General features: G+C 42.7%; 1 protein-coding gene across 1 annotated transcript in view; it reads right to left on the bottom strand.

Annotated features, from left to right (window-relative positions):
* LOC147902052 (uncharacterized) overlaps window positions 1-14172 on the bottom strand; it is a 56825-nt gene that overhangs the window by 14326 nt on the left and 28327 nt on the right. The window contains exons 11-14 of the mRNA XM_087374675.1: window positions 1225-1347; window positions 857-988; window positions 188-391; window positions 43-92 (exon numbers count right to left, since the gene is read on the bottom strand). Of these exons, the coding sequence (XP_087230801.1) occupies window positions 43-92; window positions 188-391; window positions 857-988; window positions 1225-1347 (509 nt within the window). The remainder of the gene's footprint in view (window positions 1-42; window positions 93-187; window positions 392-856; window positions 989-1224; window positions 1348-14172) is intronic.

The following is a 14172-nucleotide window of genomic DNA, read 5'->3' as shown; positions in this document are numbered from 1 at the left end:
AATATAGTCTCACTATAGGAAAACACAGAATTTAGAAAACACCTGTTGATATGTATCCAGGGTGACAAATGACGATCAAACTCCAATGAGCACTGGCAGAAAATAGTCGAACAATATTAAAGCCATAGTCATTTGAAAGCTCAATCTTCCCTCACCCAGGTTGAAGATAAAGATAAGAGTGTCTCACCTCTGCATGATGGGAATAAAGAGGTAGTCCTTTTCAAATATGTTAATTTTTGCTGTCCATCTTTTCACACGCTCAAAAGCAGATTTGTATTTCTCAGGTCCATCAAGAAGGTTTTTCTCTATCTCTGTTAGCTTTCTAAAGAAAAAGCTGTTGAAGAAATAAAACCGTTTCTTATCATGCTCTGAAAGAGTGCTCTGCAGATACCTGGATGCAAAAAATTAGCAGCACGATTTTATGCCTGTGAAAAGGGAGTATTTGCTTCTCTATAGGTGTATTCCACTACCATTCAAGCTACAACAAGAAACTAGATCCTATGATTTCATAACCATGGGAGTGGTGGAGGTATGAGTAGAAAAGATGCATGGAAAGATCAGAGGAAGGGCAAATTATGACATCAAACAAGAATACTTTCAAATTGAACAGTCAGCCCTATTTGTCAAGGTCGTGACATGTCATCCTTACTGTGTTACCATAATAGAGAGTGCTGGTGAGCAACTGTAGAGAAAGAGCAGCACCTCAACAAGCAAACAATGCATACACAGCCGAACTAAACTAGTTTTGGTGGCCAGTGAAAGTGTGCACACGTAAATTAGCTACCATATCCAGATACTGAGATAGTGATAGCACAGTAAATGGGACAGGATTGCTTGTAGTTTTAGAAAAGCTTACTTGATGTAGAAATCAACAATATTATCACTAATGAACTCTCCTGGACTGAGTAACTGAAAGTCATTCTTTGTCAATGTGACGGCATCATGGTCTCCTTTTGGATAGACTATATCAAACCACGTAACTTCATACCTGTCAGAGAAACAGTTTCATTTATAAAGTGTAAACATATGTAAAAATGCTTTACTATAATAGATTTACAAAATCTTTAAATGAGATCTAGGAAAGAAAGGAAAATATTCCCCTTCTTATCTGAACCAAGACAAGGAAAAGCTAAAAATAGCAGTCGCCAAAAGACTGGGCTGACGCTCCTACAAAGGTATGACCATACTTTGCACAGCTCGCTGCATTCTGAAAGTAGACATTACCTTTCTTCCTCCACTTGGTCATTTGATCCATCCTCCTCTCTAGAGTTCGTCAAATCTTCACTGAAAACGAAATCTTCCTCTCTGGAGTTGGCCAAATCTTGTCTGCAGTTGGTCAACTCTTCTCTGAAAACGAAATTCATTCAAAGTTTTAAGCAGAACATCCAAAAATTTTGAAGGGCTGAACTAGCAATACAAAGCCAATGCTTAGGAAAAAAACTATATCCATAACCTAATCTGATCATCCTACAAGGACTACGAAGCCACACTCTTCTGCCCTCCCATGCACAATATCCACAGGCAAAGGGACAGTTTACTGATACTCATTCCTAAAACTGGACAATATCCATTGCACAATAGCCGCTTGCACAATGGGCAGGGCAGTTTCATTGCCATCCATGTTCCCACTATAAGATGCCCTTACATAAAAGTGACCCGAATTGAAAATACCTGCCTAACCTTAGCCCCATTATCCATAAGACCTTATTCCATGACTAGCCTGACATCATCTAGCCATTATCAATTGCCGCTATGCCTCTCTCCCTTCAGACGTAAGTTTCTTGGTTTCTTACTAGATAAAATTTTAACACCACCCTCTGAAATACAACCACAAAACCTTTTCCTGATGCTAATTGATGTTTCTCATATTGTAACTTTCAACACCATCCTCTGAAATACAATCATGAAACCTTTTCTTGATTGTTTTTTGGAGCCCAGTATCAGTAGGCTGCCAATAGGCTAAAACCAAGGAGTCTGTTCTCTACATTGGATTAGAATGTCTTCTAATTCTGTCTGTGTTGCTAAGACTTCTACATTTTTTGCAGATTAAGCTTTGGGCATCTCAAATCTGGCAATGATTTGTGTATGAGAGCTTAAATATTGTATAGATGCACAGTTGTAAACTGTAATGAAGCATATAGTGGTAATTCTAATCACATATAAGACACGAGACATTGATCATGATCCATGATGTCACATAATGTAAAATGAGGTAAAGAGCTGCCACATTGTAATGTGCAAGGCAAAAGCCCAAGCTGATCTCCCCTGCATGTAGCCACTCTCCAACATAGTGATAATGTATCTCAATATGTTTCGTACGTGCATGAAACATAAGATTCTGAGGAATGTAATGGCAAATTGACTGTCAGTGATAATTGGAGTAGACTTCTCCAGTGATGCATGTAGTGTAGGGCCACGCAACAATGCCAAGTGGCACCAAGAGCGCACCGGGTATTGTAGGCCATCTTCTCCCAGTTCTAGTGATGCCCTATGAGCCCTGGTATGTGCCTTGTAGGCATAGGTATAGGCACTTAGTTTATTTTGTGCCTTTTATGCCACATAGGACACTTAGTCCTATGACGGCTGTTCTTCATCGAACCTTGTACCTTGTACTTGCTCTCTTTCATTCAACGATCCTACAGTGGTATCAGAGCTAGGACCTGCTCCGTGACCCCGGACCTTCATTGCTTTCTGCCTCCCCTTTTTGTATAGTCCGTACGCACCTGCGCCGTACATCCTGCATGCGTTCTGTACAGCAACCATAGCGTTCCGTACTTGAGCCATCATACCTGCGTTTCGTACCCGAGCCACCATACTTGCGTCGTATTTGCGCCGCCGTACAACCGTACAAAAGGCTCCGTACATGATCTGTAGCTGTTCCATAATGCGCTCCATAATGCTCTCCGTACTTGCTCCATACTGCATTTTGTACACCGTACAACTTAGTACTTGCTTCCGTACAACCGCACACCTTGCATCTGTACATTGTACCAGTCCCGTACCTGCTCCGTACGATTGTACGTACACAACACAGTGAACCGGCTCCGTACATCCGTACATTGTACCTGCATCCGTACAGTTGTACTTGTTTCGGGATCTCCGTACAGGTTTTGCACGTGCGAAGTAATATTCAGAACATTCTCAAAATTTGGGGCTTTTGAGGGCTTTTGCTGTCCTTACCTTCCTTTTACTATTTGAAATCTTCTCAAGCCATTTCAACAGTTTGGAAAGCCTACCCCTTGAGGTCTATACTTTGGGACAGTTGCACTTTTGCAGTCAATTTGTGGACAGCAAGTCCTAATTTTGCAGTTGCAAGCCTTGAGGCTGTCTTTTGGGATTTGGTCTGCAATTTCTTATTTGATTGCAGTACATTTGGGTCAGATTGCAGGACATTGAATCACATTTGCAGGACATTGAGTCAAATTACAATACATTGGGTCACATTTGCAAAAATCTCAACAAAATTTGGGGCTTTTCTGCATTTGCCCTCTTTTTGGCCTATTTGCCCTCATTAAATTGGGGCTTTTACCAGATTTGCTGTTTTTGCAGTGAACATTGCCTGACACAATCACATTTGGGTCAAATCTGCATTTGCCCTTTGATTTGGGTTGGAAATTTGCAGAATATTTATTTGCAGATATTTGCTATCATTTTTGGACAGCCAGCTCTTTGCAATGATAGCCTTGAGGCTTTTGGGTTTTCAAGTCTTTTTCAGAGTATCCCATTTGCAATGGCGGGGAACAATCGTGATCTATTTGGCATTCTTCGTGAAGATGATAAGTTGGATGGCACCAACTATCTGATGTGGTCTTATCTCATGAAACATATTCTTGTTGCAAAGCATTTATGGAATATTGTTTCTGGGGTTGATCTGAGGCCAGCCAATGCCACAATGGTTGCCTCTACTACTGGTCCCTCTGTAGGGGGTACTCCTCTTGATGCCTTATCTTCTAGCACTCCTGCTGCTGCTCCCCCAACTCAGGAACAATCAAGATGGGATGCAAGAGATGCGAATGCACATTCCTGTATTGCTTTATCATGCAAGAAAATCATTATTCCACACATCCGGTCTTGTAAAACAGCAAAGGATGCTTGGGACAAATTTCTTTATCAGATTCGCAATGAGGCACGTGTTGCATTTTTAAGAAGACAGTTGCAGGAAGTCAGTATGAATGAAGGTGATTCTATGGATGCATATTTGACAAAGGTGAAGGACCTCATGGAACAACTTGCCAATATTGATGAGGTGGTGCCAAATTCTCAGCTTGTCAGTACCACATTGAATGGATTGCCAGATTCATATCAAGGGTTTGCTACAACCCTTCGGTTAGTGGCCATGGGTAATCCATACCACTACTCTTTTGATCAGCTAGTTACTTTGCTTTTGCAGGAAGAGCAAAGTCGTGCTAATAGACAAGCCATTGTTCCTAATCATGCATTTACTTCACAGCAGACAGAAAGAGGCAAGGCTTCCAAGCCTATGGGCAAGCCTAAATGTGCGCATAGTAGTGGCAATTCCTCCAATGCATCTAAAAATACAGCAGATAAGTCAAAGAAGAAAAGATGCAACTATTGTCACAAGCCTAGACATGACATTTCAGAATGCAGGAAGCGCATTACTTCGGAGAAAAAGAAAGCAGGATTGACTATCAATGCCTCACATGCAATTGAATCCCACGAGCCAGCAGATGCTTCACATGCACATGCTCTTCAAGATGATTGGGCATGGGCTGTCCATTGCTCATTTGATCCCTCCAAAGTTGATGCACTCTTTACTGCTAATGATGCTCAGTCTTGGTATTTTGATAGTGGTGCTTCCAAGCATGTCACATCTTGCAGACAGTTGTTTCATTCTTTAGCTGATGCACCTCAAGGGGGGACTGTCACATGTGCTAATAATGCTTCCTATGCTGTGAAAGGAATTGGAGATGTGCAGCTCACATCCATTTCAAACCATCCCGTCACTTTGACAAATGTTCTTTTTGTGCCTGGAATTGAAGTCAACCTGATTTCAATTTCAGCAATTGCCACTTCAGGATTCAGAGTGATTTTTGATGGATACGAATGTCTAGTATATGATCTTCGTGATGACAATGCCATAGTTCTCACTAGCACTTTGCAAAAGGGACTTTATCACCTTGATCATCACTCAGCTACACTTTCTATTGAAGCATTTGCTATTTCAAATTCACAGCTTGCTGAAACTCATCTTTGGCATGAGAGAATGGGTCATCTCACTTATAGAGCTCTTGCAAAGCTACATTCACAGCAGATGGCTAATGATGTACCTCAAACTCACACAGTTTCCAAACATGTGTGTGAGGGTTGTCTTTTGGGTAAGATGCATCGGTTTCCTTTTCAAAAAAATTGTCCAAAACTCTCACAAAGGAAATTGCAGCTAGTGCACAATAATGTCTGTGGCCCAATGAAGACAGCTTCCATTGGAGGGTACAAATATTTCATGACTCTCATTGATGATTTCACAAGATATTGCTGGTTATATCCTTTAAAAGCCAAATCTGAAGTGTTCTTATGCTTTCAGAGGTGGCTGAATATGGTTGAGAATGAATCAGGATGCAAGCTTGTCACCCTCAACACAGATAGGGGGGGAAAGTATATGTCAAAGGAGTTTGATGCTTTTTTGTCTTCACGAGGCATTGTTCACTCATGCACTACTCCTTACACTCCTCAACATAATCCTGTTCCTGAAAGCAAAAACAGGTCCACTATGGAGATGGCCAGATGCATGCTTAAGGCCAGGTCCTTGGCCAATAAATTTTGGCTTGATGCAGTGATGTGTGCCAACTATGTGCTGAATAGATCACCTACAAGGGCATTGAAGACTGTTACACCTTATGAAGCATGGAAAGGCAGGAAGCCTTCACTTTCACACATGAGAGTTTTTGGGTCTCTTGCATATGTTCATGTACCATCTCAGCTGAGACATAAGCTTGATGACAAGGCAATCAAATGCATATTTATTGGTTACAGAGCCAAGAGAGCAGAGGGTATAGGTTATACCAACCAAATACTAGGAAGATTATTGTCAGTAGAGATGTAATCTTTGCTGAACATTCAGCTTCTCCTCTTGTGGACTGCAAAGCTAAGCCAGAAGTTGACATGTTTGATGCCTTTGACTCTTGGTTACCTCTGCTTTCCTCAGAGGAGGACTTTGACCAGCAACATGAGCCTCCTACAAGCCCTCCAACAAGCAATGATCAGCCAGCACCCCATGCTGATTTGCAGGTCTCTCTTCCAGCACCAAATGATCCCACTATTCATGATGCAGTGATTGAAGAAAGAACTATCAATTGACAGCAAAGGCAAGTTCCCAGATGGCTTCTTGATACATTGAGGGACAGCAAACAAGATCATTGGCTGCCCGGACAAGTTCAGGGAATAGACAGATGCATGGTCACTTTCTTGAGTTTGCACTCCTTGCTACAGCTTGCAATGAAGAGCCTCTGTGCCATAAAGATGCTTTTGACAACAAAGAGTGGATGGATGTAATGAGAGCTGAGTTACAATCCATTGCCAAAAATGACACATGGGAATTAGTAGTTCTCCCTCCCGGCAAGCATGCCATTGGTACCCGGTGGGTCTACAAATTAAAAAGGAAATCTGATGGTAGTATAGATCGACACAAAGCCCGTCTTGTTGCAAAAGGGTATGCCCAACAACAAGTCATTGACTTTGAGGAGACATTTGCTCCCACATCCAACCATTAGATGTGTCCCATTTCAGCCCATCATCATTGGCAAGTGCACCAGCTTGACATCAAAACTGCTTTTCTTCATGGGGATCTGCAGGAAGAAGTTTATGTGACACAACCTCCTGGCTTTGAGGTTGTTAATTCTGAAAACAACGTATGCCGGCTCAGAAAAGCCCTTTATGGTTTGAAGCAGGCACCCCGGGCATGGTATGCCAAAATTCATGCACACTTACTATCCCTTGGTTTTCAGAATAGTCCCACAGGACCCACTCTTTATGTCCGTGGGAGTGGATCTGATTTTTTAGTGCTGATTTTATATGTGGATGATATGCTCATCACGGGCCCAGATACTCAGCATATTGCAGCTTTCAAGACTAATTTGCAGCAGATTTTTGAAATGTCAGACATGGGACAGCTCCACTATTATTTGGGCATTCAGTTTGCTCATGTTGAGGGGGGTATCATGATGTCACAGTCCAAGTATATTGGACAGCTCCTTGATCGTTTTCAATTCGAGGATTGCAAGCCAATCTCTACTCCAGTGGACCCTGGCTTCAAATTCTCAGCTCATGATGGGAACCCACCATGTGATATCACTCTTTATCAGCATGCTCTTGGATGCCTTATTTATTTATTTGTCACACCAAACCTGACTTACAATATGTAGTATCTCAACTCAGCAGATTCATGCACATGCCCAGCTCACAGCATTGGCAGACAGTGAGAGTTTTCAGATATCTCAAAGGCACTCAGAATTTAGCCCTCTTCTATGGTGATCAGGGCTCACTTACCATGCATGCTTAACGGATAGTGACTGGGCAGGTTGTTCCGACACCAGAGTGTCACATACCGGCAATTGTTTTTTGCTTGGCAATTCATGTATCTCTTGGCTTAGCAAGAAGCAACCAACAGTTGCCACATCTAGCTGTGAGGCTGAGTACAGGGCAACTTTCACCGCTATAGTAGAGTGTGTCTGGCTTCGATAGTTACTTACAGATCTTGGTATTCGCCAGACATCCTCCACTATGGTCTACACTAACAACCAGAGTGCTTTGGCCATTGCGCGTAACCCAGTGTTTCATGCACGTACCAAGCATATTGAAGTTCACTATCATTATGTTCGAGAGCGGTTGTCAGCAGGAGACATAGATTTGTCCTATCTTCCCACAGAGGACAACAGAGCAGATCTGTTTACAAAGGCACTTCCTCATCCCAAGTTCGAAATCTTCCGCCAGGCTTTACACTTGGTTCCCTTTGTTACGTGATCTGACATACCTTGTACATTCATAGGTGGCTATATCCTTTTGGATGAACATGTGCCACCATGATCAGAAAATACCAAGTATTCTAAGACGTTTCCAGAATACTTCAGCCCATACCATGGAGGGGGGTTTGTAAGCCATCTTCGCCCAGTTCTAGTGATGCCCTATGAGCCCTGGTATGTGCCTTGTAGGCATAGGTATAGGCACTTAGTTTATTTTGTGCCTTTTATGCCACATAGGACACTTAGTTCTATGTGACACCTAGGAGGTCCTTTGTGTGATGCAGATATGGCTTGTCCGGGCAACCAGTCAATTACTCCGGTGATAGGCAAGCTGCGGATGCATATTCAGAGCTACGTGAACATGGAAGAGTTCTATATTATGCCGTTGAATGGTTGTGATGTGTTGCTGGGGGATACCTTGGCCCTTTCGTGTTGGGGCTGTTTTGGATACAAAGAATAAAACAATCACAATCACTCACCGTGGCAAAACCCACGTTCATGATACTACATTGAAGGGAGAATCCATCCCTGTTGTATCTGCTTCTGCCATTGGCAACGTAATGAAAAAACATCTTTCAGCGTACTTAGTGTTTGCATCTCAAAAGAAGTCACTAGAAGAGGAGTCTCAGTTTTCTAGGCTGGAAAAACAGCAGACAGATTTTCTTTTTCAGTTTAGGGAATGTTTTTCTAACTCACTTCCACAAGAGTTGCCCCTTGAAAGGCCAGAAGACCACACGATAGATATATAATCCTTGGTAGCAGCCCTCCTAACCGACCTCCTTACAGGGTCAGTGCAGCCCAAAAAGAGGAAATTGAACCACGTCAAGGACTTGCTGGAGAAGGGGCTGATTCAACACAGCTCTTCACCCTACTATTCACCCGTGCACTTGGTCCAGAAGAAGGATGGATCCTGGCAAATGTGCATTGACTACAGAGCTCTCAAGAAGATTACCATCAAGAACAAATTCCCTATACCTAGGATAGATGATATATTCGATAGGTTACAGGGGTCTGGAATGTTTAGCCACATCGATCTCAAGAGTGGTTATCACCAGATCAGAATTCAGCTAGAGGATGTCCACAAAACAGCATCTCGTACCACATTTGGAATGTACGAGTTTATTGTTATGCTATTTGGGTTAACCAATGCACCTGCCACCTTCAACAGAATGATGGACAGGATTTTTAGAGAACATCGAGCCTTTGTTGGCACTTTCTTTGATGGCATCATCATGTTCTCTTAGGATGAGGCTGAACATAAGAAGCACCTAGCAATTGTTCTTGAGGAGCTACGGAAGCATAAGCTGCTTGTTAATGCCAAGAAAATTGAATTCTTCATGCATGAGATCCATTTCCTCGGGCACATTGTTTCCAAGGATGGAGTTAGGATGGACCCCGCCAAGGTAGAGGCCATCAGGAATTGGTCACACCTGAAGGAACATCCATGAAGTACGCAGATTTTTGGGCTTGTGCTCGTACTACTACAGAAGGTTCATTCGGTATTTTGCAAAGATTGCATCTCCTTTACATGCCTTACAGAAGAAAGAGTCACTTTCAGATGGGGTCCCAAAGAAATTCCAGCTTTTGACCTACTAAAGGAACAACTCTACTCAAATCCTGTAATTGTTTTGCCTGATCTTCGCAACCCCTTCGTTGTTTAAGCAGATGCATGTGGGAGCAGCATAGGAGGGGTACTTATGCACGATGGTAGAGTTGTGACGTACAAGAGTCGAGTGCTCCAAGCCGCTGAAATGAATTTTGGCATCTATGAGAAAGAGATGTTGGCTGTCATACATGCTCTTTCGACCTGGAAGCATTATCTTTTGGATGTTGATTTTCATGTTCAGACTCATCATCAATCATTGCGGTACTTTCTCACTCAGAGAAAGTTGTCTGAGAAGCATATGAGGTTGGCAAATTTTCTTTCTATGTTTCATTTTCAAATTGTGCATGTGCCTCGAAAGAAGAATGTTGTTGCAAATGCACTCTCACGAAAGCCCACTCCAGATGCAGTGTCTATTAAGCCACAAGTTTCAGCAGTGACCATTCCATATCATGATGAGCTTGATGCCATGAAGGATCAATATGCCAATGATGCTGATTTTTCATGTATTTGTGATCAGTTGGTTGATGGACGGAGGTATGAGCACTATACTCTCAAAGACGGTTTTCTGATGATGCATGGCAAACAGTGTGTCACGAAACAGTTGAGGCCCAAAGTGTTGACAGAGAGTCATGCTCCATCCTATGTAGGACACAGAGGCATCGATGCCACCATCAAAGATGTGGAGCACTATTTCTTTTGGCCATCATTGAGAAAGGATGTCGAGGCATATGTCAGGACATGCATCACTTGCCAGAAGGTGAAGTGTAAGAAATCCTAGATTTACTATATTTAGAAATGTGCTAAGGAACAAAAAGGAGACTAAAATAGCAGAGAACAAGGAATAATTGTATTGCTTGAATGTCTGTAGGGTAGATGTAGTTGTCATCCATACAGTTGGGCCTCTCTTATATAGAGAGTGAAGAGTCACACATGAAAAGGTGTGTACTCCAAAGGGTATGTGCATGAAGAGGTGTGTACCCCTTGTGAAGGGTGTGACCCTTGATGAGAGGGTACATTACAATAGAAATGTCTCTTCAATAGGATGTCTCTTGTGAAGGGTTGTGCCTCATTAGGAAGTGTCCTGTCGAAAGGGCAAGTGTCCCGTCGAAAGGGCATACCCTTCCACAAGTGTCCATTCACCAAACCATCCATAAGTCTAGAAATAGAGAAAGGAATACGTCACAGATCGTGACATCCCCTCCCACTCAAAAGAAGACCCTGGTGGAGATAATGAACTGATGTAGAAAATATCACTGTAATTTCTAAAAATACTGCTGTAAAATGTCAGGGTACTGCTCTAAGTCTTCATCAGATTGCCAAGTTGCGTCGGAGTCGTCCAGATCTCGCCAAAGAAAAAGGAATTCCGTGATAAGTCGATGTCGAGTCTCTCGCTGTCGATGGTCCAGAATGCGCTCAGGAATAAGGAGAACATAATCGTCTTCGATTTCTGGGACATAACCACCTGCAGGAGGAACTGCTTCATCGCCTGGAATGTACGTCTTTAGCCAAGAAATATGAAATGTTGGATGGATTTTACCCCATGATGGTGGTAAGTCCAATTTGTAAATTAAAGGTGAATTTTTCTTGACGATCCGGAAAGGTCCATAGTAACTTGGTCGCAACTTAGGAAACACAGACTTAACCGTCTTATAGCGATGTGGGGCTACAAATAATAGCACCATGTCACCAATGTTAAATTCCAGGTGACGTCTATGTTTGTTGGCAGACCGTTGATACCGCTCTTGCGCTTTTCGCATATGATCCCTGACTTGCAATAGAATGTCTTGCATTTCTTAAACCAGTTGATCAGCTAGGGCCACTCAATGTTGAAGTACAAAATTTGTTGGTACAATCGGAGTGTGTCCATAAGCTGCTTGGAATGGAGTCATGCTAATGGCACTATGAAAAGAGTTATTATAAGCAAACTCAAGGAGTGGTAGATACCCTTTCCAAGCTGCTAGGCGTGACTGAATATAATGTTGAAACATTTCTTCCAGAACTTGGTTGACTCTTTCAGTCTGGCCATCTGATTTTGGGTGGTAGGCTAAACTGAACAGTAGAGTTGTACCCAAAGATTCGAACAGTGAAATCCAAAAGTGACTGGTAAACTTAGGATCTCTGTCGGATATGATATTCTTGGGCAATCCATGGTGTCGAAAGATGTGTTGTATGAAGAGTTTGGCTATGTCCGGAGCCTGGGCACTACTTTTGCAAGCAACAAAGTGTGCCATTTTGGACAAACGATCAACAATTACCATAATCTGAGTGTTACCTTTGGAGGATCGTGGTAGTGTTGTAATGAAATCCATGGAAATACTTTCCCACCTTTCAATTGGAACTGGAAGAGGCTGAAGAAGTCCTGTTGGAAGTCGTCGGCTTGCTTTCATTTGTTGACAAGATAAGCAAGATGTAACCATTTTGATGACGTCGCCTTTCATCTGAGACCAGTAGTATGTTGCACTGAGTAACCGATAAGTCTTATTGATGCCTGGATGGGCAGCATAGGGAACTACATGATGCTCTTTTAACAAAAGACGTCGAACATCCTTGTCATGTGGCACACAGACGCGATCTTGATAGTACAGAAGGTCGTCCGTATAAGAATAGGATGAGAAAATCTTCTGTTCGGAAGTCGAAGGTAGATCTTTTGAAAGAACCTGTGCTGTTGTGCCGACGTCTTTATCATTGAAATATTTTCCTTTGAATGAATTCGGAACATCCACAGATAATGTAGAGATTACCATAGCTGATGCTAGAGGTAACCTGCTGAGAGCATCTGCAACTACATTGCGTAGTCCTGGTATGTACTCAATGGTCATGTGAAAGTTAGCCAGAAACTCAACCCAGCGTGCTTGTCGAGTGTTCATGACTGGCTGAGTAAAGATATACTTTAAAGAGTGATGGTCTGTCTTGACCACAGAGTCGGCTCCCATGAGATAATGTTTCCAAGAGCGATAAGCATGTACAACAGCAAGGAACTCCTTATCATAAACCGAATATCGGGTTTGGATATCAGAATGTTTATGGCTATCAAAAGCAATAACTCTGCCTTCTTGCATCAAGACTATACTCTGTTTCGGGAAGCCACTAAAAACTGATGTGCTTTTCAATAATTCAGACATAGGAGCTGCGATTTCGGAAAACTGATAGACCTTTGTATGGTAGAAGTTTGCCAATCCGAGAAAAGAGCGGACATCATGAACATTTTTAGGGGTAGGCCAATTTCGGATTACCTCGACCTTCTTGGGATCCACAGAGATGCCTTGAGCTGAAATAACATGTCCCAAATATTCGAGTTGGGTCTTGAAGAACTCACTCTTCTCAATGTTGATGTAGAGAGAATTTGCGCGGAGAACTTCAAAAACTTGGTGAAGATGTTGTTTGTGCTCATGTAGGGATCTGCTAAAAACGAGGATGTCATCGAGGTAAACGATGACGAACTTCTGGAGAAAAGGCCTGAAGATGTCATTCATTAATGTCATGAATGTGGCCGGGGCATTGTTTAACCCAAAAGGCATGACCAAACATTCATAGTGTCCATACTTTGTTCGAAAAGCTGTCTTGTACTCATCGCCTTCTCGTATGCGAATTTGATGATAACCTGAACGAAGATCAATCTTTGAGAATTGTGTTGCATGTAGAAGTTGATCGAAGAGGTCATCGATGCGAGGCAATGGATACTTGTTTTTGATAGTGAGCTTGTTGAGGGCTCGGTAGTCGATGCAGAGGCGCATTGACTTATTCTTTTTTTCCACAAGTAGTACAGGAGATCCGAAAGGACTGCGACTGGGCCGAATATGACCTTTGTCGAGTAGCTCGGTCACCTGTCTTTGGATTTCTTCATTTTGAGTGTAAGAAACCCGATAAGGAGGTTTCGACGGTGGATTACTGCCTCGAATGAGTTTGATTGGGTGATCCACTAGTCGTCGAGGTGGTAACTGCTTTGGCAATTCCTGTGGAAAAATATCCAGGTAAGGCTGGAAAAAAGGTTGGTTGAGGTATTCAAGAGGATCCTTAGTTGGTGTCTCCTCTACTGCCGTAACCAACAGAAGTGAAGTCCTTACTTGGCGTTTACGAACCCACTTCTTTACTTGTAGGGCAGAGGCAACTGGGGTTGAAGGAGAGTCCCTAGAACCAGTTAGCTCAATAAGTTTTCCCTGGTGGACAAACTGGATAGTATGGCTGCGAAAACTGATTGATGGATCATAGTCGTAGAGCCACTGTTGTCCAAGTATGACATCATACCGAGAAAGAGGCATGATGTCAAAGTTCAACTTGTCCGTATAATGTTGGATGCGAAAAGACAAGTTTTTGATCCTGGTGTTGCACAAGAAAGTCGTTCCATTGGCGAGTTCAATCTGATAGTCCATGAGACTAGGACTGGTGGTCAACCGAAGTTTGTCGAGCATAGAACTAGCTAGGAAATTATGAGAACAGCCACTGTCAATGAGGATAGTGACCGTTGTTCCACGAATCGATCCTTGAACACAAAGTACTTGAGTGGCCAGGGAAGGTTCGGGGTTGCGGGCAAGGCTCAGGTGGATGGTATTCGCCATTCGAACAGCTTTGCCTTTCTTGTCTTGTACTGGG

Source organism: Dipteris shenzhenensis, chromosome 5 (genome assembly GCF_047967505.1).
Source record: "Dipteris shenzhenensis isolate YYH24624 ecotype China chromosome 5, Dip_SZ_1.0, whole genome shotgun sequence".
NCBI lineage: Eukaryota > Viridiplantae > Streptophyta > Polypodiopsida > Gleicheniales > Dipteridaceae > Dipteris > Dipteris shenzhenensis.
Note: the sequence above shows the minus strand (reverse complement) of the source record. Positions and strands in the feature narration are given on the sequence as shown.